General features: G+C 44.3%; 1 protein-coding gene across 1 annotated transcript in view; it reads left to right on the forward strand.

The window, feature by feature from the left end:
* The first annotated feature begins 865 nt into the window (after positions 1-865).
* Positions 866-26249, forward strand: part of LOC121548086 (inactive heparanase-2-like) — a 122842-nt gene continuing 97458 nt past the window's right edge. Inside the window, exons 1-3 of the mRNA XM_041859474.1 lie at positions 866-1131; positions 4434-4588; positions 4909-5023. Coding sequence (XP_041715408.1) covers positions 866-1131; positions 4434-4588; positions 4909-5023 — 536 coding nt within the window. The remainder of the gene's footprint in view (positions 1132-4433; positions 4589-4908; positions 5024-26249) is intronic.

The following is a 26249-nucleotide window of genomic DNA, read 5'->3' on the forward strand; positions in this document are numbered from 1 at the left end:
CATTGGTGACTTATCAGAGAGTGACAAAACATTAAAATCTAGTGTTGGCATTTACAAGTAGGAATTGGCCTACTTTTTACTGGCAAAACGAGGAAATGGTCTTATGGCCTGCACCCTAGGCTAAATAATGCGTCCCTCTCCCAGTTTGTTTTGAAAAGCACCGTTATTTGACGTCTCTCCATTTAGCTTCTTCCTCTGTTGACGTTCTGCGTATAACCCAAGTCCCTCATGGGGAAACCATAACAATAACTTTGAAATCTAAAATAGGCCTACATTCATATGAATGTTATGATTTCATTAAACAATTGTTTTATACACAATTCAATCATTGCAACAGACAAATTGGAATTCAGATTTACATGAAAATTTATGTTTTGTGGCAGGCACAAAACATCAACATTAAGTTCACAAGTCATAAAAACAAGAAATAGTTTGAGTTGTTGAGTTCTGCGATACGCACTTAGAATATTGATAATCAGCTCCCCCTGATCTCTGTTTTCTCTCCTACACCTCAGGGTTAAGTTTGAGCCCTCATACAGTACCTCAGAAAAAAACACTGCTGAGTCCTGGAGCGGGGCGGTGCTGCCTCCTCTCCTCCCTCCGAATCCTGGCCCTCTCTAGCGGGAAGGCTGGCCCAGGGCTTGCGCTCCCCTTTCCAGCTCCCAAAAACACGGAGGGGCGGGGGAGGATGGGGGGGAGGGGCGGGGGAGGATGGGGGTGGGGGGGTGGGGGGGCGCAGGGGGAGACTGAGAGAAAGAAAGGAGAAGAACTCTTCACTCAAAGGAAGAGTAGAGTGCATTCGGACTATAAGGTATAACTAAAGCTTCTCTCACTTTCCCTCAAATCGCAGAGCCAAGCCAGGAAGATGCCCAAACCGACGACATGTCCCTTCTCAGGCTCCCCTCTGTGGCTGGCATCCGTTGCTCTGATGGTGCAGTCGGTGATCTCCACTTCTTCGACCTACCGGAGACCTGCACTGGGCGGCGGGGGGAAGAGAACAGGGTTAATGGAGAGGACGCTGATTCTGCTGGATGTCAACACCCGCAGTCCAGTTCAAGTTCTAAACGACAACTTCCTCTCTTTACAGTTAGATCCGTCCATTATACAGGACGGGTGGCTGGACTTCCTGAGGTAGATTCCCTTCCCAATCAGTCTGCTGTATCATGTTTGGATCAAATGCATTGTTTTTGGTTTAGAGGTCTCCGTTGAGCATGATCGGATTAAATTATATTACTATATTATGATATCAGGGAATCGTTAAACCATTTCAGATAGTTGGTTGATTTGTGCATCGGGCCTTTGTTTAGGTGACATTAGATATGGGGTATATGGAAATATGCAGTGGGGTAGAAATTGTAGCAGGCCTAACTTCATAATAACGTCGTCGAGCTTTACGCATCGATCACACCGACAGTGTCATTGCATTTAGGTACATCAGAAATTCATTCATTTCCAATTGAACGCTGCGTTTGCATTGCAGCATTGTATTGCAGAGGCAGTTGCAGTGCGTTCTGTGTGGTGCATATGTGGAATTTATCGAATGTATGTATCAAACTGTATGCGAAAACGGCTTGACAGAAATGGTAGCAGAAGGTGAATGTTGAACTTTTGTTGCATACATTTCCAGATGATGCTGCATACCATTTTGTGCAAGACACTGTCGGTGTTATCGAGGCGTTACCATTTTGTCTGTATAATATAGTAGCCTATTTTCCCACTTCAGTTTAGACACCTTTTGACACCTTACATCATTCTCCTGTGGCATGCGTGCATCAGCCTACCCACTGGGCACACACTGGCTAAATCAACGTCGTTTCCACGTCATTTAAATGAAATTACGTTGAACCAACGTGGAATAGAGGTTGAATTCACGTCTGTGCCCAGTGGGTACACAGTATGTAACTTATTAACATCTCTTTAACCTAGTGGTGTTAATAATAGGCCTACATAGTTGTGGAATAATACCACTTTCTCATTCGTATCAATGTTTCTGTGTTCTACACAATGTTTATGCGGAGAGAGAGAGAGAGAGAGAGAGAGAGAGAGAGAGAGAGAGAGAGAGAGAGAGCGAGAGAGAGAGAGAGAGGAAGTTCACTGCTGCAACGCACACGTTGGGTGTGGAGGGGAATGGTTTATATTGGTAGTAGTAGTAGGTCTACATGGTGCATATGAGGCTCCCTGAAGACTTTCCGTAAACAGAGGTTTCTTATTTCCAAAGAAAGGTCCACTGTTATTGTCTGGGAGGAGAGAACGAGGTCATGGCATTCTAACCTAGCTGTAAGATCTAAGTATGATTCATTAGAAGTGCAATAGAGTATCAGATTATCTTACTCTATATCGACATGTTTGTAATCATGAAAAACTGTCGGAATTGGCTTCTCAGATATTATTGGAGCCACAGAATGTGGTGCCCTGGAAGGAAACCATTTCAGCTTCCAATCAGCTTTGGCTATTGCGCAAAGTTCTCAGATTTAACCTTTACCAGTCAGTGGGAAACTTTGGGGTCAGGATTTTAGCAAAAATTTAATTCTGGGTTAACTAGATGAAAATTGTTATTCCCAGAAGAATGCTTTCAATCATATGGATCTATAACTTCAGTCGATGCTGTCTATTCAATATCCGTGTATTGCCTGTTTGATTTGTATTATGTCAACCTTCAGCAAGTAAATGTTGTCTGCATCAATTTTATAATAATAATGATAATGATCCTCATCATGAAAATAATAATATTCATAACAATCATAATATTCATAATATCAATAACACCCTCATGTGATTAAACAATTATAGCCTTCTAGCAAGTTTTTGCTTTACTTTGGTTCATACTTTTCACTGTTTTCCTATCTGTCTGTATTCACTGACAATTTCAATGCACATAAAAAAAGAAAAAAGATTCTCGCATATTTATTTATTTAAATTTAGTTTTGACGTTTATATCAACCAATATTTGAATAAACAGGCCTAGTGGAAACTTTGGTGATCGTCAGATCTGATAATTTACCGCTCAACCACCCTGAAGCCATAGGCTAAATTCTGTTTTTTTGGTCGGTCGTTGGATTTTAGAGACATAAAAAGGTATGGAGGGGAATACCTCTCCATATACAAAGCAAGGTGATTTAACTACTGCAATAGTCTACAATTATCATCAAAATTGCACTTTATCGAGTCTGCATGAATTCGGCTAAAATCGCAACATGGAATGCGTCGGCCTATATTCCGCATACAAAAACAACACAATAAGGTAGGCCTTAATGCTAATCCCATAAAATATTATTGAACACTGCATTAAAGCTACAGTACAATTTCCAGTAATTTAAATTAATGGGAAATATTCCCGTAATTTAGAAGAATGTGACATAAATAATATATATAGGCCTACTACAAAACGTTCCTTTTTCTCCATGTTTTTGGTCAAAGGAGATTTTGTAAACAAATAATGACTAGCTTCAAATCTTCTTTTAAAAAGTAGGCTAATGGAATGCCATTCCTTGACTACTACAGAAAACAAGTGCAATTTGTATGTGAAAATGTCTTGCATGGGATTTATTTGCTCCACAGTTTTTTTGGTGGTCCACTCTTGATGATATGCATAAATTACAGTGTGGCTTTGGTCGAAAAGTAGAATATCTCTGTTGCTTATTCCGTGTCCAGTTTGGTAACACAACAGTAGAGTGGAACGTAATCCTAAACACTTTTTCTATCCCAGAGCTGAGAGAGATATTATTGCTAGTTGGTTAACAGCGGCACCGTGAGAGGGTCATAAAAGTCCTGTTATAATGGAAAAGCTTTCATGTCCTACTTATAAGACCATCATGTAAATACGAGTAGGGTTCACTAGCTTGACTCTCAGAAAAACCTATAAGTGAGTAGAATAGTAAAAAAGTGTTTTGAAAGCCCAGTCCGGAAAGCCCATGGCTAGGGGCTTTCCAGATAGGGTAGAACATAATTGTATTATTGTGGGCACAGTGGCACAATCATATAATGTTGCCCTGTGACATCTAAATACCACTCACACCAGTCCTGTGATACATGAAATTGGCTGCATGTCTAGCTTCCTTTTGCTGAATCTGAATGCACAGGGCTAGCAAGCATGTGAATAAAACGGTCATTGTTTTATTACGTTAATTTTTTGTCTTGTGAAAGTAGTTCTCAGCCTCTGTTGAGTATGTCACTAGCGCTGGATATTGCAATGATCATATACCCACTACGGAAATTATTTTCAAAATAACACCAAAGTAAAAGTAATTTCTTCTCAGAGTTGTATTTATAGGTGGTGTATATGCATAATCTTAAATAAATTGTAATCATGTTGAGTTTTTCATGCACGTTTTTTTGATACAGAGCCTTACAAACTGTAAAATATTGTTTAATCAACAACATTTCAGATGTATTTGTGTAACATATTCTTATCAGTCCTCTGTCTCCCTGTGTAGTTCCAAGCGTTTAGTAACCCTAGCCCGAGGACTGTCCCCGGCCTATCTGAGGTTCGGAGGAAAGAGAACCGACTTCCTCCAGTTCCACAACCTGAAGAACCTTGCCAAGTTCAGAGGCCCCGGCCCAGATTACTACCTAAAGAACTACGAAGATGGTGAGTTAGGCATTATGGATTTGATTATTCATTTACAAAAATGTTAAAGACTAATTTTTTTATCTTTATTTCTTGTGTTGTTTTCCCAATTTGATTATAAAATGTTTTGAGATGTTTAAATGTACTTTAGATACAGTTGAAATCTTCTATGGCCATGTTTAACCATAGGCCTATACTTGTTCTGTAGCAATTGAAATTCAAACAAGCTTCATTAGCATGATAAACACATTTAAACTAGAATGAGCCATTCTTGGTCTCTGTGTCCACCCTCAGACATAGTGCGTAGTGACATCGCCCTGGACAAGCAGAGGGGCTGTAAGCTGGCCAACCACCCAGACATGATGCTGGAGCTGCAGAGAGAGAAGGCAGCTCAGATGCGTCTCGTCCTCCTCAAGGAGCAGCTCTCCAACATCTACAGCAACATCACAATAACAGGTAGGAGATCACACACACACACACACACACACACACACACACACACACACGCACACGCACGCACGCACGCACGCACGCACGCACGCACGCACGCACACACACACACACACACACACACACACACACACACACACACACACACACACACACACACACACACACACACACACACACACTGTGTTTAGTTACTCAATCTTGCCAGAGCACGGCGATGTAAAGCATCACCCCTCAGAATGACTCATGTAATTTGTAGAGAAGGGAGGAAGAGAGGAAGCAGAGAGTCCTGGCATTTCAGAATGTAAGGTCTGACTGAACCGTACTATGTGTGTGAGACTGTTGCTGAGTCCCAGTTTCCTTGGCTTCCCAGGGTGGTAACTGAGAACAGTTAGGGGCTGGCTGGCAGTAGGCTGGGAATACAGTATTCTTTTGTAAACACTGCAAATTAGAAATGAAATTGATACAGCTGCATTTAAAGTTTAATTGCGTCATTTTATTCCAGTGTGTGTGTGTGTTTTTATGTGTGCGTGCGTGTGTGTGTGTGTATGTGTGTGTGTGTGCGTGCGTTGGTGTTTATTAGAAATTGTGTGTTACAATACTTTGTGGTACTTACAATACCAGTTGTAGTTCCAAATGTAATGATGGTTATTTCAAAACAAACTATATACTGTAGTTATAGTTCGGTCATTGTTATGGAATTACCAATTTACTGCTAGAACGTCCAGTAAGATACTAAGTAAACAGCAGTCTATCAAAACAAAGCGTAACCCCAGATGCAGTCTGCATTTCTAACTTGTGTGGATCAGATCAACTCTAATGTAGAATGTTGAAGAGAGGAGAGATAAGGATGCAGCTACAATGGCAACTACAGCTGTTTGTGATTTATTAGATTAAAAAATGACTGCGAGCGTGTGTAAAACCCCCCAAGCTAGAAATGCCTGCCATAGATCTGTCTTGAGCAACACACACTGCAACTAAGGAGACATTCATATGATGAAATATCAGGAATATTAAGTGATTATTCAGAAATATTTACCCTTAGAGAACTGATGCCATGACAGATAATTCCACCATGTTCACTGGAGACTTCAAAGATATTAATGTGTACATTAATATGTTTCATATTTCATACATCTTCATATTATCCCAAGTGAATCTGCTAGAATCTGTCTGTTCATCATAAATGATCCACAAAGTGGATTTGCATGAATCAATTTTTACAGTTTTTGCCTATTGCTTACACACTTTTTGCAGAATTTGGCTCATTATGTCAAAACTCAACACACAAGCCAATCAGACATAGCACTTGGAGATTAACAACTCACATATATGCCAAAATGAAACACTGCAATCAAAACTTAACACTCCTTTCTAAAAATGAAATTCTTGCAACAAAACCATACACACACAAGCAACATTTGAATTACTCTTTCATATCACCAGCAACACACTGATGGGCTTTATATAAAACACTGCAGTCTTTGTGTTTCTATTTTTATTGTCATTTTATTGTCATTGTCTTCTGTAAAACTCAAAAGTAGAATTTCTGCAGTAATCAAACAGTATTTACAAAAAAGTTTTTACAAAAAAACTAACATTCTTACAAAAATTCTTAACATCAAATTTAGCAACAAAACAATTACTGGATAAATTGCTATTGGGGGAAAAAACATATACTTGTTTTGTGTGTGTGCGTGTGTGCGTGTGCGTGTGTGTGGTGGGGGGCGGGGGGGCTTATGGATCACGCCTTCTGTTCGGATCTGGCCACAAGACCTCGTCAACATCACAGGCGATGTCCTCGCGGGCTAGGCATCGGGGAAAATATCGCCTTGTGTGCCGAATCCACCCTTGGATTGATCCCACCTCAATGTCTCCACATGCCTCTTCCATTGCTTGCAGAAGAGTCATGCGGGCATGTGGTTGCCGATCATATACTTTCCACCGCCACGCTGAAAATAATTCCTCGACTGCATTTAGAAAGGGGCTGTAAGGGGGCAGGTATAAAACTGTGAAATGATTATGTTTGTTGAACCAATCTCGGACCAGAGCAGCCCGGTGGAAACTAACATTATCCCAGATGACAACAAACCTGGGCTGCTGTGGTCTGTCCTGCACAACTGCATGTAGTGCATCTAGAAATGCAATGATCTGTCCTGTATTGTAGGGACCTAGAGTGGCATGATGATGCAGGACTCCTTGGACACTAATTGCAGCACACAAGGTGATATTTCCCCCACGCTGCCCAGGGACATTTACAACAGCCCTTTGTCCAACTACGTTACGGCCCCGACGCCTGGTTTTAGCCAGATTGAAACCTGCCTCATCCACGTAGATGAACTCATGCGGCAGTTCGGCGGCATCAAACTCCAGAACTCTCTGTAACAGAAAATATTGAATAGTGTTACTGAAAACACATACAGTAACTACAATGTCTATATTTTCACAGAAGTAGGGGCTGGGTTGGGTGAGTATAGACAAAAACTACAAGCTACAGGCAGGGCAGGTGGCAGCATAAACCCTCATTCCCACATCACAATATATAGTATGTAAAGTAAAGTGACACATACCTGCACATAATCATGGCGCAGATCCTTGACCCTGACACTGTTCCTCTCAAATGGCACCCTGTACAGCTGCTTCATTCTGAAGTTATGTTTCTGTAGGATGCGACTTAGTGTAGAAATGCTGACCCTGTTGATATTGTTGAATTCCTTTCCATTTGCAATTATGCGTTGTTGCAACTCACGAAGTCGGATTACATTATTTTCTCGCACCATTTCAATGATGGTAAGCTCTTGTTGTTGAGTGAAGAGCCGTTCCCTTTCACCTTGAGGAGGTTGTCCAACCATTCTGTAGAAAATGATGTCATTGGTTAGGTTATTTTTCACATACTGTACTTTCAAACTGTACACAGTACTGCAACATCACAATGGTATTCCTTTACATATACAGTACTTCACAGCACTACCCATTTTTGTATAGTATAGTTAGTACAGTAATTCTGTAATATAATACAGAATCATGTGACACATACAGTAGGTACAGTCTGGAGTAGAAACTTGAAGATATACCTGTTCTCCAGTCGGAATGTCCTTATTATCGATGCTACTGTGTAGCGACTGAGGTTAGGGTGGACTCTTTGCCCAGCCTCCCTCATGGACAGGCCATGATTTATCACATGGTCCACCAGAGTAGCCCTGATGTCATCTGATATACGTCTCCGCACTGGTCCTCGTCCTCTTCCATGTCCTCTTCCACATCCGACTCCTCTCTCTCTTTGTCCTCCTCTTACTCTGACTCTCATTGCCTCCATGCTTGCAAAGTTCTAAAAATGGCTTACCTGAGGCCTATTTGTAGTGCTAAGGCTCAGACTGATTGGTGTTCTGTTTTCTGTGCAAGTGTTTTCAGGTGTGTATGTAAGTGCATACAATTGCCAGATGAGTTTTGCATTTTGAACAGAGTGTTTTCCCAATGATAACAGGTGATTTCGTTTTTGAACAAAGTGTCTAATGAAAGAAAACGTGTGTAGTGTTTCGCAATAAGTGTGTTACAGAATTGCAAAGTTGACATTGTGTTTAAGCTATGGTTACACTGTGTTTAAGGTATGCTACAAGAAGTTTAGGTATTGAGGCTTTGGTCTAAGCATTCGGTTTTAGTGTGTAAGCAATGGGCAAAAACTGTAATGTACTGTAGTTTATAAAGTATTTCCTTACACATTTGTACATTGATATGCCTAGATCTCCATGAAGTCTATGCAGATCATCCATCATTGTAGAAGTTGTTTATACATACACAGGAGAGGTAAAGCATTTGCATGAATGGCTTTTTAATGCATCTCCACTATTTCAAGTTCTGTATTATCAGACCCTGCTGCTTCCCTTTGGTGAAGAGGAAGACATTAATGGGGGATGTGTGTGTGTGTGAACTGAATGTGAGTCTGTGAGTCTGTGTGTGTGTTTGTGTGTGTGTGTGTGTGTGTGTGTGAGTGTGTGTGAACTGTGTGTGAGTCTGTGAGTCTGTGTGTGTGTTTGTGTGTGTGTGTGTGTGTGTGTGTGTGTGTTTGTGTATGAGTGTGAACTGTATGTAAGTCTGTGTATCATCAGCTGTGTGATTTCAACGGGGCTCTAGCGTACCAGTCAAAACATGGCCTGACTGCACCTATCTTCTAGCACTGAAGAGACACATGGAGGAGAACCATTTGTTCATGTTTAGGTGCAGAGGAGTTTCAGTTCATAAGTTCAGGAGTCACACTGTGTATCACCCTGTACGTTCTCTGTTGTAGACTTGTAACACTGGTCTTATCATGAGATAGTGCTACGACATGGACTAGCAATATCTTCTGGTCCAAATCAAAGGTTTTTCTTCCTTGCTTCGAAGTTGTCTTTGCTCTTTTCCACTGTTGCCCTACACTTGGTTTGGGGATGGATTAGGTCCCAGGGTTTTCTTAAACCTTCTGTGCCATGTCAGTTTGAAAAAAGCGCAGTTCAAATACGATTTGATCGATTGATTTATGATCATTCGTATTGATAAAGAAATAGCATCAGGAGACAAATTCCCTCCGGTTATGCACTACATGAACAAAGCAGTGAATTCATGAGACAGGTAATGACATAGAAATCCTACAATGGATAGTAATTTATAGTGAATTATAGTGACATTTATAGGATAATGATTGAATAGGACCCTATGGAGTGTTCCATCTTTATATATAATTGCTCATGAAGACAATGAATTCTGCAAAAAAAGTTCACTTTCTTTTACACATTACATAAGGAAATGAGTACTTTTTTACTTAACAGACTCTCTTCCCATAAAATAATTCAGGAGAAAGATTTACTTCCGGTCTCTCTCCCTCTACAGTCTGCTGTGTGTGTGTGTGGCATGCGTGTGTGTGTGGGATGCGTGTGTGTGTGGGATGAGTGTGTTGTTATTGAGCAGGTGCAAAGGCTGTGTTATCTCTGTAAATAATAGGCAGTAGAGGAGAAGCAGAAGGACTTTATTTGCTCTAAGCTGATTTACTTGTTCAGGACTTGCTCACAAACGTAACATTTTCATCGAGCAGCTTACAAACCTACTGGACCTTCTCACACAAATCACAGAGGCAAACATACTGGGCTTGATTCTTAAACACGATACTAGCTAGCTTATCATTGTGAAAATGGTATGGCGCTTTCTTCATTTTGCACCTTTCTGCACCTCTTTGCTATTGCTCCTGAACGGACAAATGGCAAATAGCTTGTTGGGGAGCACCAATAATTTCTGTAAGATAAAAGATAGATACAGTATTGGAATGACATCAGCCTTGTATATAGATCTATGTGAACTAAGTCCTCCTCTTCACTCTAGCCTGTGTGTGCTGAGACATGGCTTACATGCTGTGGATGTCTGAGGAATACTGGTTAAGTAAGACCTGTAGTGGTCCAAGTAAAGGCGCAATTAAATGACTTTTTGTTAAGTTTTTACGTTATATGCTGCCTTGAACTGAAAAGCTCATTTGTCAAAGTTTAATTTCGGAACATCCTTTAACTGTAAAGAATTGGAACAAGCCCTCATGGTTACCCTGTCTCTGTAGTGTTTTAGTGGGGATGATAACAGGGCACTGGGGAAGTGTTTAAATAAGGTCTGGCAACAATCAGCCCAACTGTGTGTGTGCGTGGGCATGGGTGTGTGTAGGCAGGTGGCGGACGCAGTCCCTTTAACAGCCCCTCTCCATCCTTTTCCACTCTACAGTCTGACCTCTGACCTCAACAAGCTCTCACAGTCTCACTGCAGAATTAGACGTTCATCACACATCACATTTCGAAGTTGCTCCAAATGTTAAATTTCCAAGTGTTTTTGTAGCTCGTACTGCTCTGTATTGTTCTATTTCTTCTAACATCAAATTTCGAAGTTACGTGTTAAGTTTAGGCAGTTATTCTGAATGGTTAGAGTAAGAGTTAAGGTTTGGGATAGGGTTAAAACTAAAACTAAAAAACCAGTGTCCACTGCTGGGATCGAACACACAACCTTCTGATTGAGAGTCACAGGTTTAAACCCATCCACCAACCTCTAGTAAAACGCAAGCCTACCTCATGATAATAGCGCTCACTGTTGCCCCTAGTGGCCGGGTTTGAAATCATTTCCAGACATCCTCAGGACATAGGATAGACGTCAAATTTCGACGTCAATCTTGAACGACCTGGCTGCTGAGCTAGGCTTGTTAGAGCTGTCAGTAATGGCACACACACACGCACACACACGCACGCACACACACACACACACACACACACACACACACACACACACACACACACACACACACGCCCTCTTGTGCTGTGAAAACATACCAGCTCAGACAAGGCAAGATCAAGGTCACCTTCACCCTTCATCTCCCCTTTACTCCCCCCTGGTCTGCCCCTTTGTCTCCCCTGGCAGTAAATCCAGACCGAACTTCCTCCGACAGTACAGACCCTCTCCTCTCACCCCTAACCTCCTGTCTCATCCTTCCCCCCTAGTCTCTATCTCTGTTAGTCTCTCTGTGTTTCTGTCTCTCTGTCTCTCTGTCTCTCTGTCTCTCTCTCTCTCTCTCTCTCTCTCTCTCTCTCTCTCTCTCTCTCTCTCTCTCTCTCTCTCTCTCTCTCTCTCTCTCTCTCTCTCTCTCTCTCTCTCTCTCTCTCTGCTCTCTCTCTTGAAATTGAATATCTCCACTAATGGGACAGACATATCATCTACTCACTCCCTTTCACATCTTCTGCCCTCTCTGTCCTTTCTCTTTTCTCTCTTCCCCTCTCTCCTGTTCATCCTGCCCTGTTCTTTTCACCTCCTCTCCTTGGCTTGTTTGTAGCTTGTTGTTCTTGCGTAAAAAATTCCATGTTCCAACAGTATGTTATAGGATTTAACTCTACTTTTACTTTAGTTTTGTATATCATTTTTATGCAGTGTTTAGAGCTAATTATTTCCTGTCATGCCACCCTCCTCTCTCTCTCTCTCTCTCTCTCTCTCTCTCTCTCTCTCTCTCTCTCTCTCTCTCTCTCTCTCTCTCTCTCTCTCTCTTTCTCTCTCTCTCTCTCTATTCAAAGGGCTTTATTGGCCTGGGAAACATATGTGTACATTGCCAAAGCAAGTGAAATAGATAATAAACAAAAGTGAAATAAACAATAAATAATGAACAGTATTTACAATGGTGTTTGTTCTTCACTGGTTGCCCTTTTCTTGTGGCAACAGGTCACACATCTTGCTGCTGTGATTGCACACTGTGGTATTTCACCCTCTCTCTCTCTCTCTCTCTCTCTCTCTCTCTCTCTCTCTCTCTCTCTCTCTCTCTCTCTCTCTCTCTCTCTCTCTCTCTCTCTCTCTCTCTCTCTCTCTCTCTCTCTCTCTCTCTCTCTCTCTCTCTCTCTCTCTCTCTCTCTCTCTCTCTCTCTCTCTCTCTCTCTCTCTCTCTCTCTCTCTCTCTCTCTTGACCAAAGGTGACCCTTTGCTTCCCCAACTTAACTTAGGGCCTTTTTACACTACACTACTTTAATGACATGAACTAGGCCTTGTATAGTGTAAAGAGACAAATCTAGATTCAAAGTAGGCCTTGTATAGTGTAAGGAGACAGATCTAGATTCAAATCTCTCTTTATGAGATTTCTCCCACACTAGCTCTATAAATGTAGAATAAATATTGTTAAGATGTGTATTTTATCTAAGCTAATGTACCTAAGTGTTATATCCCCCCCCCCCCCCACTGATGATTGTATCCTAAGGATCAATAATGCATGTGTTCTGTTAACATGGGGTTCCAATAGGGAGGTAAAGAATTAGGAGGCCTCGGTGCAGTGAACGTAGGTGTGAAGTAAAAACAAATACTGTTGCAAGTGCTACTGCTAGAAATGTCCCTTGGTTGGGTGACCTGCAGGGGTGGGGTAAATTACGCAGGAAATCAATAAAAAATGTACCTCATCACAGGTTGTGCAATGGCGAGTGAAATCGAAAATAAATCATCTGGACACGTCTATAACATGCCATTTACATCCAAAATACAGATTTGGTTGTAAAAAACTGTATTTCTCCTTTAATGGTTGAGTAATTTGCCATGTACTTTTGGTCTGTTTTGCCCTATAGTCACTGCCAGTTTGAAAGCCTGTTAAGGCCTCTAGGAGTGCAAGTGATAAAAACCACCAAATATTCATCAATATGCAGTAATATACACTGAGAATACAAAACATTAAGAACACCAGCTCTTTCCATGACAAAGGTGAATCCAGGTCAAAGCTACGATCCCTTATTGATGTCACTTGTTAAATCCACTTCAATCAATGTAGATGAAGGGGAGGAGACAGGTTAGAGATGGGTTTTGAAGCCTTGAGACAATTGAGGGGAGTGCAACTCAATATTAGGAAGGTGTTCATAATGTTTGGTATACTCAGTGTACAATTACCTAGCAGCCAACCTGCTTGCACCAATCCCATGTAATTACAGTAAAATACTGTGAAATACAAACACCATCTCCCCTCAATGATTCATTCATTCATTACGACAACAGTAGCATTTACTTTTTTAGAGTCTTGTAAATATACAGAAATGTACTGGCATCTGTGCTGTTTTTTTACACTCTTGCTTTCTCTCCAGATGCTCCCTTAGTTGATCCTTTCCTCTTGGGGTGCAGCGACCCTTTGCCATGCTCAGTGTTGTCCTAGCTGTCTATATTTTGACAGCACTTAGTTACGACTAACTAACTACTATTATTTATTATTATTATTATTATTATTATTATTAACTACACTCTTAGAAAAAAAGGTGCTATCTAGATCCTTAAAGGGTTCTTCCTAGGTTCCTGCCTTTCTAGGGAGTTTTTCCTAGCCAGCATGCTTCTTCAACTGCATTGCTTGCTCTTTTGGGTTTCTGTGTAAGCACTTTGTGACCTGCTGATGTAAAAAGGGCTTTATAAATAAATACATTTGATTCATTGATTGATTCTCCGGCTGTCCCCATAGGAGAACCCTTTGAAGAACCATTTTTGGTTGCAGGAAGAACCCCTTTGGAACCTTTTTTTCTAAGAGTGTATATTTAGTTGACACCTTGGGTTTCAGACACTTAAACCTTTGACCCTGAAGCGGCGTAAATTCCAGGGCTATGTCCGGTTCCATGTTTTAGGGTTGAGGAAGGTCTATGTTGGTGTAAAAACTTTATGGTGGGATGGTGTTTCTATAGTCTTGTTTCTGTAGGGAAAGAGAGATTTTTTGTGAATCGTCATGTGAGTATTTTTGGACAGCTTCCCGTCACATATTACAGAGGTGAGGGATGGATATGGCGGAACATGCAAGCGTGGGTGGAAAGCAATCATACCGAGTGCATCTGGTGTGTGTGTGTGTGCATCTGGTGTGTGTGTGTGTTTGTGTGTGCATCTGGTGTGTGTGTGTGTGTTTGTGTGTGTGTGTGAGACACAGATGTTAGTACCTGTGAAGAGAATCATGGCTGTTTTTGAAGATGTTAAAGACATTGAGCAGACCTACATTATTTATTATTAATTTAATTATTTTACAGTTCTTGTACACTATATACCAGGTTATTCAACCGGGGTCTGGAGGTACTGCAGGGGGTCTGGAGGTACTGCAGGGGGTCCGTGAAAATAATGAAGGAAAAGAAAGTAACAAAATATATTTTTTATTTCAATTTCTTTATGAATATCTCTAGCAACAACAGAATAAACACATTTTGAATTACATACCTACAGTAGAAAAGAGGAGAATATCGTATTTATTTCCTAACTCCTTATTTCGAGCCAATTACACTCACGCACCAAATAGGCTACCTGTGTGGCAAGAGGAACTGGCTGCTGGTAAGCTTTCTTGACATGGACATTTGTTTATGCCAACACATGGCTAACCATAGTTTAACCAGATAAACAGCTGCTCTTAGCGAAAATGTGTTTGGAGTTACCTTTCTAGCTAATAGGCTACATTAGAGTTTACACTTCGTCTTCCAATTTTATTGTGGGGAGGTCAAAATAATGAAAAACTATCTGCCAAATCTATTCATTTTAAAATGCTGATTACTTCTTCATTCACCTGATGATAAGACATTCATTTATATATTTTTTGCTAACATATGATGGGGTCACTGGGTCGCCAGTTTTCCTGGAAGGGGAAAAGGGTGAAGACCCCTGCGCTATATACATATACTGTACATGCACATGCACACGCACACACACACACACACACACACACACACACGCACACGCACACACACACACACGCACACACACACACACACACGCACGCACGCACGCACACACGCAAGCACGCACACACACACACACACACACACACACACACACACACACACACACACACACACACACACACACACACACACACGGGTGCGGGTGGAGGAAGCCCAATCTGAGCCGCTTCACCGTAGCATCCATCATCCGGACGTTCCAAAATGAGAATAGGTATGTACTGCAGATATAGGACATATCTACTACTTTTACTACTTGACAGGATAACATAAAGTACAGTAAAGACTATAGATTCCAATACACACTGTAAGGGGAAACAAAGTAAGTGTTTCATGTATTAATGTATGTATGAAATTGGGAGCTATACTACTTTGTCACATGTTTATGTTGTACACTGTATTACTGTAGAGTTTACTGTACTGTATGCTATATTGTTCTTGTAGAACTGAAAGACGACCACCACGCTGTGGTAGAACGCGACACACTCAGTGTCAGAGGGCCTTCCTCTGACACCAAGTGCTTAGCACTGGGATTGAACACGCGACTCTCGGAGCCGGAGCTCGCGGCTTACGCCTATCCGCCATCCCTGTCCACAAAGCCCTAGCAAACCGCAAGCCTACGTAATGGTAATAGCCCTCACCGTTGCCCCCAGTGGACGATTTTTAAGTCATCTCCCGACATCCATGTTACCTGGACGGATGTTGAATTTTGCCTGGCTAAACACACACACACACACGCACACACAATTACTTGCTTATGGTAGTCCATCGTATACGATGGTGACTTCCACTTCTGAGTAAACGGTGAGTCCAATCCGAGATCCACAAACAGGTGGGGCATGTGTAGTCTGTGTTGGTGGGGTCATGCATGGCTCTGTGTCTCCTGGGGGACATGGTCGTGCCAGGTGATTCCCAGGATGCGCTGTAGGCATCCTATATGGAATGGCTCGAGCTGCTTGATGTGGCGACTGTAGGGTCAGGACTGTAGAGTCAGGACTTTAGAGTCAGGACTGTAGGGTCAGGACTGTAGAGTCAGGACTGTAGAGTCAGGACTGTAGAGTCAGGACTGTAGGGTCAGGACTGTAGGGTCAGGACTGTAGAGTCAGGACTGTAGAGTCAGGACTGTAGGGTCAGGACTGTAGAGTCAGGACTGTAGGGTCAGGACTGTAGGGTCAGGACTGTAGAGTCAGGACTGTAGAGTCAGGACTGTAGGGTCAGGACTGTAGAGTCAGGACTGTAGAGTCAGGACTGTAGGGTCAGGACTGTAGAGTCAGGACTGTAGAGTCAGGACTGTAGAGTCAGGACTGTAGGGTCAGGACTGTAGGGTCAGGACTGTAGGGTCAGGACTGTAGAGTCAGGACTGTAGAGTCAGGACTATAGAGTCAGGACTATAGGGTCAGGACTGTAGAGTCAGGACTGTAGAGTCAGGACTGTAGAGTCAGGACTGTAGGGTCAGGACTGTAGAGTCAGGACTGTAGAGTCAGGACTGTAGGGTCAGGACTGTAGAGTCAGGACTGTTAGGTCAGGACTGTAGGGTCAGGACTGTTAGGTCAGGACTGTTAGGTCAGGACTGTTAGGTCAGGACTGTAGGGTCAGGACTGTAGCCGGACTGTGACTCTGGCAGCAGTTCCTCTGTGATTTTATCCACCAGCCTGTGTAGCATCACCTTGGCCAGGACCTAGCCAGAAGGGATCTCCCAGCTGTTACCGCAGATGGACCTGTAACCCTTGTTCTTATAGATGGTGAAACTGTTTAGATCTCGCCATTGTTGGGGGACGATATCCCGGTCCCAAACCTCATCGATATACTCCTGGAGTGTTCTGGTGCAGAAGTATCGTCCCTGCTTAAGGAGTTCTGCCAGGATGCTGTCAGCGCCAGGAGTCTTGTTGTTCTTGAGGGAACCGATAGCTGATAACACCTCTTGGAAGGTTGGCGGATGGTTGAGGTCTTGGAGGGGTGGACGGACAGGCAGTTCTTCCAGGGTGGAGTGGTCTGTTGGAGAGCACTGGTTGAGTAGGGCTTCAAAGTGGTCAGCTCACCTCGACAGAATCTGATTTTGGTCCTTCAAGAATAAGTCCGTCAGCTGTTTTCAAAGGTGTGACGGAGCAGCTTCTATGGCCATAGCTAGATTTAACTGAGTTGTAGAAGTTGTACATGTTGTTTTTGTCCGTGTAAATTTGGATTTCCTGTGCCTTGTTCTGTAGAGCATGCAAGGTTGTTGGCACTCAACATTGCTGGCGGAGGGTAGCAGATGTGGGGTTGTTGAGAGTAGCCATGTGCACTTTGTGCATATTGGCAAGTAAGGTTGTGATTGGAGTTCTCATCGAACCAGTCCCGATGTTTCCTACCTCTGTAGCCTATGGAGTGGGCCACTGTCTCATAGAGCACTGAGCTGACAGGGGCCCACTTCTGGTCCATGGGGTCCTCGGTGCTCAGGAGAGGCTCCATCTCCTTCAGCCTTTTAGTGAGAGGGCGACGGAACTTCTCCCTTACTGGTCCCCTCAATTTTGGTGTAAAAGCGTCATGGTGGGATGATGTTTCTATAGTCTGGTTCTGTAGGGAAAGAGAGATATTTTGTGAGTCGTCATATGAGTATTTTTGGACAGCTTCCGGTCACATATTGCAGAGGTGAGGGATGGATATGGCGGAACATGCAAGCGTGGGTGGAAAGCAATCATACCGAATGCATCTGGTGTGTGTGTGTGTGTGTGTGTGTGTGCATCTGGTGTGTGTGTGTGTGTGTGTGTGTGTGTGCATCTGGTGTGTGTGTGTGTGCATCTGGTATGTGTGTGTGTGTGTGTGTGCATCTGGTGTGTGTGTGTGCGTGTGCGTGTGTGTGTGTGTGTGTGTGTGTGTGTGTGTGTGTGTGTGTGTGTGTGTGTGTGTGTGTGTGTGTGTGTGTGTGTGTGTGTGTGTGTGTGTGTGTGTGTGTGTGTGAGACACAGATGTTAGTACCTGTGAAGAGAATCATGGCTGTTTTTGAAGATGTTAAAGACTTTGAGCAGACCTACATTATTTTATGCTACAGTTCACATTCTTGTACGCTATATACAGTTCATTCGGATAGGTATTCAGACCCCTTCCCTTTTCCCACATTTTGTTACATTACAGCCTTATTTTAAAATTGATCAAATAAAGAACTGGCCTCACCGTTGCCCCTAGTGGCCGGTTTATATGTCATCTCCCAACGTCCTGGGTACCTGGATGGACGTCGAATTTTGCCTTGGATCTTTAGCGACCTGGCCAGCACGCACACATGCACACTCACTCTGACCTCATATGGTATCAAATGACATGAAGGTTTACAGTGTGTAATCACTTGTTGGGCTTGTGTAAACATAGCTGTGAATATATGAGACACTAATACTTAAACACAGTCCCTTTGAACTAACACAGGAGTCGTGTGTGTGTGTGTGTGTGTGTGTGTGTGTGTGTGTGTGTGTGTGTGTGTGTGTGTGTGTGTGTGTGTGTGAGCGTGTGTGAGCGTGTGGGTGCGTGCGCTTGTTCGCGTGTGTGTGCGTGTGTTCGTGCGTGTCTGTAGAACCCACACACAACTAGTTGTCCAGATCCCGTCACCTTTGATGATCATTGTAGACATGTACAGTTCCATTACATATCCTCTTTGATAAGTGTTCTTCAGAACCAATCATGAATATCAGGTGATTGGACTAATCTGGAATACTGTCAACAGTTTACTATTGATAATCATAGCAGAATTAAAACACGATTAGTATTACAGTACTACACATGTTAGACAGTCAGCATCGTGGTATGAGCAAAATCTAGATGTGATTAGTAGTACAGTAAGTTAGTATTGCTGCAAGGCAGAGAGAGTGTGTGTGTGTGTGTGTGTGTGGGCGGTGGTGGGGGGGTGCATCTGTGTGTGCAAACAAGTGTACACAGACACACAGAAACAGAGATAGGAATTCTCACATCTGTGAACTGCTTGAAAATGTTGTGATCAAAACGAGTTGGCACTGTTTATGTCAGAAAGGCTTTTTTTCTCCACATGTGAAAATGAAAACATCTTGTGTTCCAGTTTGAAGCTTCAGCATGCTGTTTTCTTCTCTCCCTCCATCCTTCCATCCATCCCTCCATTTTTTTTTAAATCACACATTGTTTTACAAACTGTTTTATCTTTTCACCGTGACAATGTAATGTGACTCTCTAATCAACAGTGTTTTCCTCAGCTTATTGAATATGACATTGGTGGTAGACAGCGCAACCTTCCTCCAAAGCTCCAATAGAGTAGGGCCATCTAGTTTTTAAAGGGACTTTGAGATTCTACTTGTAATTAAAAGCACTATATAAAATAAATATATTATTATTATTATTATTATTATTATTATTATTATTATTGTTGTCTTGGACCGGCCCTAGGCTTCTCTTTGGCCATGGAAACAAAAAAGTATACGTTTTTGGAAGGAACATTGAGTTTCAGTTTGATTTGGACTACTATCTGGTTTTACCTAATCCAGATTCAGATCCCTATCAAAGATATGGAGATTAGAGTGCAAGAAACATGCAAAAAATCTCACACTTTATTTCAGCCGAGCGAGAGAGTGAGAGAGAGAGAGAAAAAAAAAGAGAGAGAGAAAGAGAAAGAGATTGACAGAGAGAGAAAAATAAAATAAAATAAAATTGTATTTACATTTACATTTACATTTTAGTCATTTAGCAGACGCTCTTATCCAGAGCGACTTACAGTTAGTGAGTGCATACATTTTCATACATATTTGTCACATACACGTGTTTAGCAGATGTTATTGCGGGTGTAGCGAAATGCTTGTGCTTCTAGCTCCGACAGTGCAGTAATATCTAACAAGTAATATCTAACAATTTCACAACATATACCCAATACACACAAATTTAAGAATATATACATATATGGACAAGCAATGACAGAGCGGCAAGGACTAAGATACAGTAGAATATTATAGAACAGAATGCAGTATATACATATGAGATGAGTAGTACAAGATATGTAAACATTATTAAAGTGACTAGTGTTCCATTTCTTAAAGTGGCCAGTTATTTAAATAGGCAGCAGCAGCCTCTAATGTGCTAGTGATGGCTATTTAACAGTCTGATGGCCTTGAGATAGAAGCTGTTTTTCATTCTCTCTGTCCCAGCTTTGATGCACCTGTACTGACTTCACCTTCTGAATGATTGCGGGGTGGCTCGGGTGGTTGATGTCCTTGATGATCTTTTTGGCCTTCCTGTGACATCGGGTGCTGTAGGTGTCTTGGAGGGCACGTAGTTTGCCCCCGGTAATGTGTTTGGCAGACCGCACCACCCTCTGGAGAGCCCTGCGGTTGCGGACGGTGCAGTTGCCGTACCAGGCGGTGATACAGCCCGACAGGATGCTCTCAATTGTGCATCTGTAAAAGTTTGTGAGGGTTTTAGGTGCCAAGCCAAATTTCTTCAGCCTCCTGAGGTTGAAGAGGCTCTGTTGCGCCTTCTTCACCACACTGTCTGCGTGGGTCGACCATTTCAGTTTGTCAGTGATGTGTACGCCAAGGAACTTGAAGCTTTCCACCTTCTCCACTGCGGTCCCGTCGATGTGGATAAGGGGGTGCACCCTCTGCTGTTTCCTGAAGTCCACGATCATCTCCTTTGTTTTGTTGACGTTGAGTGAGAGGTTATTTTCCTGGCACCACACTTCCAGAGCCCTCACCTCCTCCCTGTAGGCGGTCTCGTCATTGTTGGTAATCAAGCCTACTACTGTTGTGTCGTCTGCAAACTTGGTGATTGAGTTGGAGGCATATGTGGCCACGCAGTCATGGGTGAACAGGGAATACAGGAGGGGGCTGAGCACGCACCCTTGTGGGGTTCCAGTGTTGAGGATCAGCAAAGTGGAGATGTTGTTTCCTACCTTCACCACCTGGGGGTGGCCCGTCAGGAAGTCAAGGACCCAGTTACACAGGGCGGGGTTCAGACCCAGGGCCTCGAGCTTAATGATGAGCTTGGAGGGTACTATGGTGTTGAATACTGAGCTATAGTCAATGAACAGCATTCTTACATAGGTATTCCTCTTGTCCAGATGGGATAGGGCAGTGTGCAGTGTGATGGCAATTGCATCGTCTGTGGATCTATTGGGGCGGTAAGCAAATTGAAGTGGGTCTAGGGTGACAGGTAAGGTAGAGGTGATATGATCCTTGACTAGTCTCTCAAAGCACTTCATGATGACAGAGGTGAGTGCTACGGGGCGATAGTCATTTAGTTCAGTTACCTTTGCTTTCTTGGGTACAGGAACAATGGTGGCCATCTTGAAGCATGTGGGAACAGCAGACTGAGAAAGTGAGAGATTGAATATGTCCGTAAACACACCAGCCAGCTGGTCTGCGCATGCTCTGAGGACGCGGCTAGGAATGCCGTCTGGGCCGGCAGCCTTGCGGGGGTTAACATGCTTAAATGTCTTACTCACGTCGGCCATGGAGAAGGAGAGGCCACAGTCCTTGGTAGTTGGCCTCGTCGGTGGCACTGTGTTATCCTCAAAGAGAGAGAGAGAGAGAGAGAGAGAGAGAACAATAAAGAAGAAGAATGATAAGAGAGAGTGTTATTGGTAGCGACATGTTTGTACCCTAATACACCCATTATAATATTATAGAATTATTCTAGAGGAATATCTTGGTGGATCAGTTGTGATTTAATCTATCCAACACCATGGCCACAGGGCTTGTTAGATAGAGAGATAGGTATGTTTTCTCACAGAGTAAGACGTTTCACCCTTAAACATTATGGTTATATGATTACCAGGGCTTTGCTTCTACAGTATGCTGCAATAGAATGAAGATGTATCCGAGCCTGGCCAAGATGTAAGTTCAGCGTTTAGCACGATAGACTCTTGATTGCCTGATTTCTGCCATTTCTCTCTGCACATGTGTCTACACACAAAGCCATGCACGCACTAACATACACACATGCATGCACACACACACTTTCTGTTTTTCTTTACGTGGACAACATGCCCAAAGTGTTTATCACAAGTGGACTGAACATATAATTCCATGTGTTCACAATATGCACCCAGCCAGAGTTCCAGGACCCTGCAAATCAATGTCATTTTAATAGCCTCATGCATGTGAGATGTTTGACATGTTTGAAAAGACTCCATTCTCTCCTCATATGGTATAGGTCGCTTTTTTACTTCCAGAAGTATTCCAGGAAACACACTTTTTGTTTCAAATTATAAACAGTTTTTTCAGAATCCACTGAACCGGCATATCAATTTGGCAAGCATGTGGCAGGAATGAACAGCTCCCGGTAAAAGAGACCTGTGTCAATCAATAAAATGTGTTTCTACATTTCAGATGTAAGCTTTAGCCATTCAGTCTCGGGAATGATTTAGTTACTTGAATGAAATGAGCATCTGTTTAGATACATCTTAAAGGCAGAGACTCTCTAGGTCGAGGAAGTGTGTGTGTGTTTGTGTGTTTGTGTGTTTGTGTGTGTGTGTGTGTGTTTGTGTGTGTGTGTGTGTGTTTGTGTGTGTGTGTGTGTGTGTGTGTGTGTGTGTGTGTGTGTGTGTGTGTGTGTATCCTGAGGGGAAACATGCGTCCTGCATTAGGACCAGACACATTTTATTCCTCTAATGTGACCCTCAGCCTGTCAGCCTGTTATTTATGAGCCAGACCTGAACACCATGACTGAAATCACCTCAATTAACTCTACTGTTAATAATGAGAGGCATGTGCAGAGAGGAGTGGTAGTAGAGTGGTGTGGAGAGAGTATTAGGGCTGTGGTAGGATAAAGAGTGTAAGTCGGGACACCTGGGGCTATGGGGTATGGTAGTGTAGTGGAATGTGTATTAGGGCTCAAGTGTATAAGAGAAAGTTGGAAGAGTATGGTGGGAAGGGGACAGGGGAAGAAGGGGACAGTCGTAGGGATTTTGTGTGTAGAACCCTCAAATTCACATCTGAACCTCAACGCCATTTCCACAGCTTTTTTTCATTCTTCCCCTCTAATCAGAGACTGATTTAGACATTGGACACCAGGTGGGTGCAATTAAATATTAGGTTGAATAGAAAACCAGCAGTAGTCCAGACCGTCAAGGGTAAGATTTGAATACCCCCGGTATAGAGGAAAGGAGAGGGGACAAGGAGAGGGGATAAGGACAGGGGACAAGGACAGGGGACAGAGGGGACAAGGACAGGGGACAGAGGGGACAAGGAGAGGGGATAAGGAGAGGGGACAGAGGGGACAAGGAGAGGGGACAAGGACAGGGGACAGAGGGGACAAGGAGAGGGGACAAGGACAGGGGACAGAGGGGACAAGGACAGGGGACAGAGGGGACAAGGAGAGGGGATAAGGAGAGGGGACAGAGGGGACAAGGAGAGGGGACAGAGGGGACAAGGAGAGGGGACAAGGGGACAAGGAGAGGGGACAGAGGGGACAAGGAGAGGGGACAAGGATAGGGGACAGAGGGGACAAGGAGAGGGGACAGAGGGGACAAGGAGAGGGGACAAGGGGACAAGGAGAGGGGACAAGGAGAGGGGACAGAGGGGACAAGGACAGGGGACAGAGGGGACAAGGACAGGGGACAGAGGGGACAAGGAGAGGGGACAGATGGGACAAGGAGAGGGGACAGAGTGGACAAGGACAGGGGACAGAGGGGACAAGGACAGGGGACAGAGGGGACAAGGACAGGGGACAGAGGGGACAGAGGGGACAAGGACAGGGGACAGAGGGGACAAGGAGAGGGGATAAGGAGAGGGGACAGAGGGGACAAGGAGAGGGGACAAGGACAGGGGACAGAGGGGACAAGGACAGGGGACAGAGGGGACAAGGAGAGGGGATAAGGAGAGGGGACAGAGGGGACAAGGAGAGGGGACAGAGGGGACAAGGAGAGGGGACAAGGGGACAAGGAGAGGGGACAGAGGGGACAAGGAGAGGGGACAAGGATAGGGGACAGAGGGGACAAGGAGAGGGGACAGAGGGGACAAGGAGAGGGGACAGAGGGGACAAGGAGAGGGGACAAGGAGAGGGGACAGAGGGGACAAGGAGAGGGGACAGAGGGGACAAGGAGAGGGAACAAGGGGACAAGGAGAGGGGACAAGGAGAGGGGACAGAGGGGACAAGGACAGGGGACAGAGGGGACAAGGACAGGGGACAGAGGGGACAAGGAGATGGGACAGAGTGGACAACGAGAGGGGGCAGAGGGGACAAGGACAGGGGACAGAGGGGACAAGGAGAGGGGATAAGGAGAGGGGACAGAGGGGACAAGGAGAGGGGACAAGGGGACAAGGGGAGGGGACAAGGATAGGGGACAGAGGGGACAAGGAGAGGGGACAAGGGGACAAGGGGACAAGGGGAGGGGACAAGGAGAGGGGACAGAGGGGACAAGGACAGGGGACAGAGGGGACAAGGACAGGGGACAGAGGGGACAAGGAGAGGGGACAGAGTGGACAACGAGAGGGGGCAGAGGGAACAAGGACAGGGGACAAGAAGAGGGGACAGAGGGGACCAGGACAGGGGACAGAGGGGACAAGGAGAGGGGACAAGGACAGGGGACAGAGGGGACAAGGAGAGGGGACAGAGTGGACAAGGAGAGGGGACAGAGGGGACAAGGAGAGGGGACAGAGGGGACAAGGAGAGGGGACAGATAGGACAAGGACAGGGGACAGAGGGGACAAGGAGAGGGGACAAGGGGACAAGGAGAGTGGACAAGGAGAGGGGACAGAGGGGACAAGGACAGGGGACAGAGGGGACAAGGACAGGGGACAGAGGGGACAAGGAGAGGGGACAGAGTGGACAACGAGAGGGGACAGAGGGGACAAGGACAGGGGACAGAGGGGACAAGGAGATGGGACAAGGAGAGGGAACAAGGACAGGGGACAAGGAGAGGGGACAGAGGGGACAAGGAGAGGGGACAGAGGGGACAAGGAGAGGGGACAGATGGGACAAGGAGAGGGGACAGAGGGGACAAGGAGAGGGGACAAGGAGAGGGGACAGAGGGGACAAGGACAGGGGACAGATGGGACAAGGACAGGGGACAGAGGGGACAAGGAGAGGGGACAGAGGGGACCAGACAGGTTGAGTAGTGGACTTTAGGGAGCTGATGTGAACCTGTCTGTTCAGTTCACCACTACAGACTTTGACCACAGATTGAGTCTCTGAACTCTGTTCTCTCTGAGTTTGCGTGGCTTGCCAGGAACCTGCCTGAAAACCAGTAGAGTTATGTGTGAATACCCAGCAGACTCTTGCTGATTGTGTCGTCAATGTAGACCGGAGAGGAGTTGACTAAAGTAGATTTCTTTGCCATGTTTACAACAGATTCTGTATATCACCCTTTGTGTCAAGAATATGTTGACAAAGTTATGACTAACACTTGTGGTTTTGATATGAGGTCTTTCCATTTTAACATTTTAACTCATTAACTTGTACAGAATACGGTACAAAAAAAGAAACGTCCTCTCACTGTCAACTTCGTTTATTTTCAGCAAACTTAACATGTGTAAATATTTGTATGAACATAACAAGATTCAACAACTGAGACATAAACTGAACAAGTTCAACAGAATAATGTGTCCCTGAACAAAGGGGGGGTCAAAATCAAAAGTAACAGTCAGTATCTGGTGTGGCCACCAGCTGCATTAAGTACTACAGTGCATCTCCTCCTCATGGACTGCACCAGATTTGCCAGTTCTTGCTGTGAGATGTTACCCCACTCTTCCACCAAGGCACCTGCAAGTTCCCAGACATTTCTGGGGGGAATGGCCCTAGCCCTCACCCTCCGATCCAACAGGTCCCAGACGTGCTCAATGGGATTGAGATCCGGGCTCTTCACTGGCCATGGCAGAACACTGACATTCCTGTCTTGCAGGAAATCACACACAGAATGAGCAGTATGGCTGGTGGCATTGTCATGCTGGAGGGTCATGACAGGATGAGCCTGCAGGAAGGGTACCACATGAGGGAGGAGGATGTCTTCCCTGTAACGCACAGTGTTGAGATTGCCTGCAATGACAACAATCTCAGTCCGATGGTGCTGTGACACACCGCCCCAGACCATGACGGACCCT

The sequence above is a fragment of the Coregonus clupeaformis genome, chromosome 31 (assembly GCF_020615455.1).
Source record: "Coregonus clupeaformis isolate EN_2021a chromosome 31, ASM2061545v1, whole genome shotgun sequence".
NCBI lineage: Eukaryota > Metazoa > Chordata > Actinopteri > Salmoniformes > Salmonidae > Coregonus > Coregonus clupeaformis.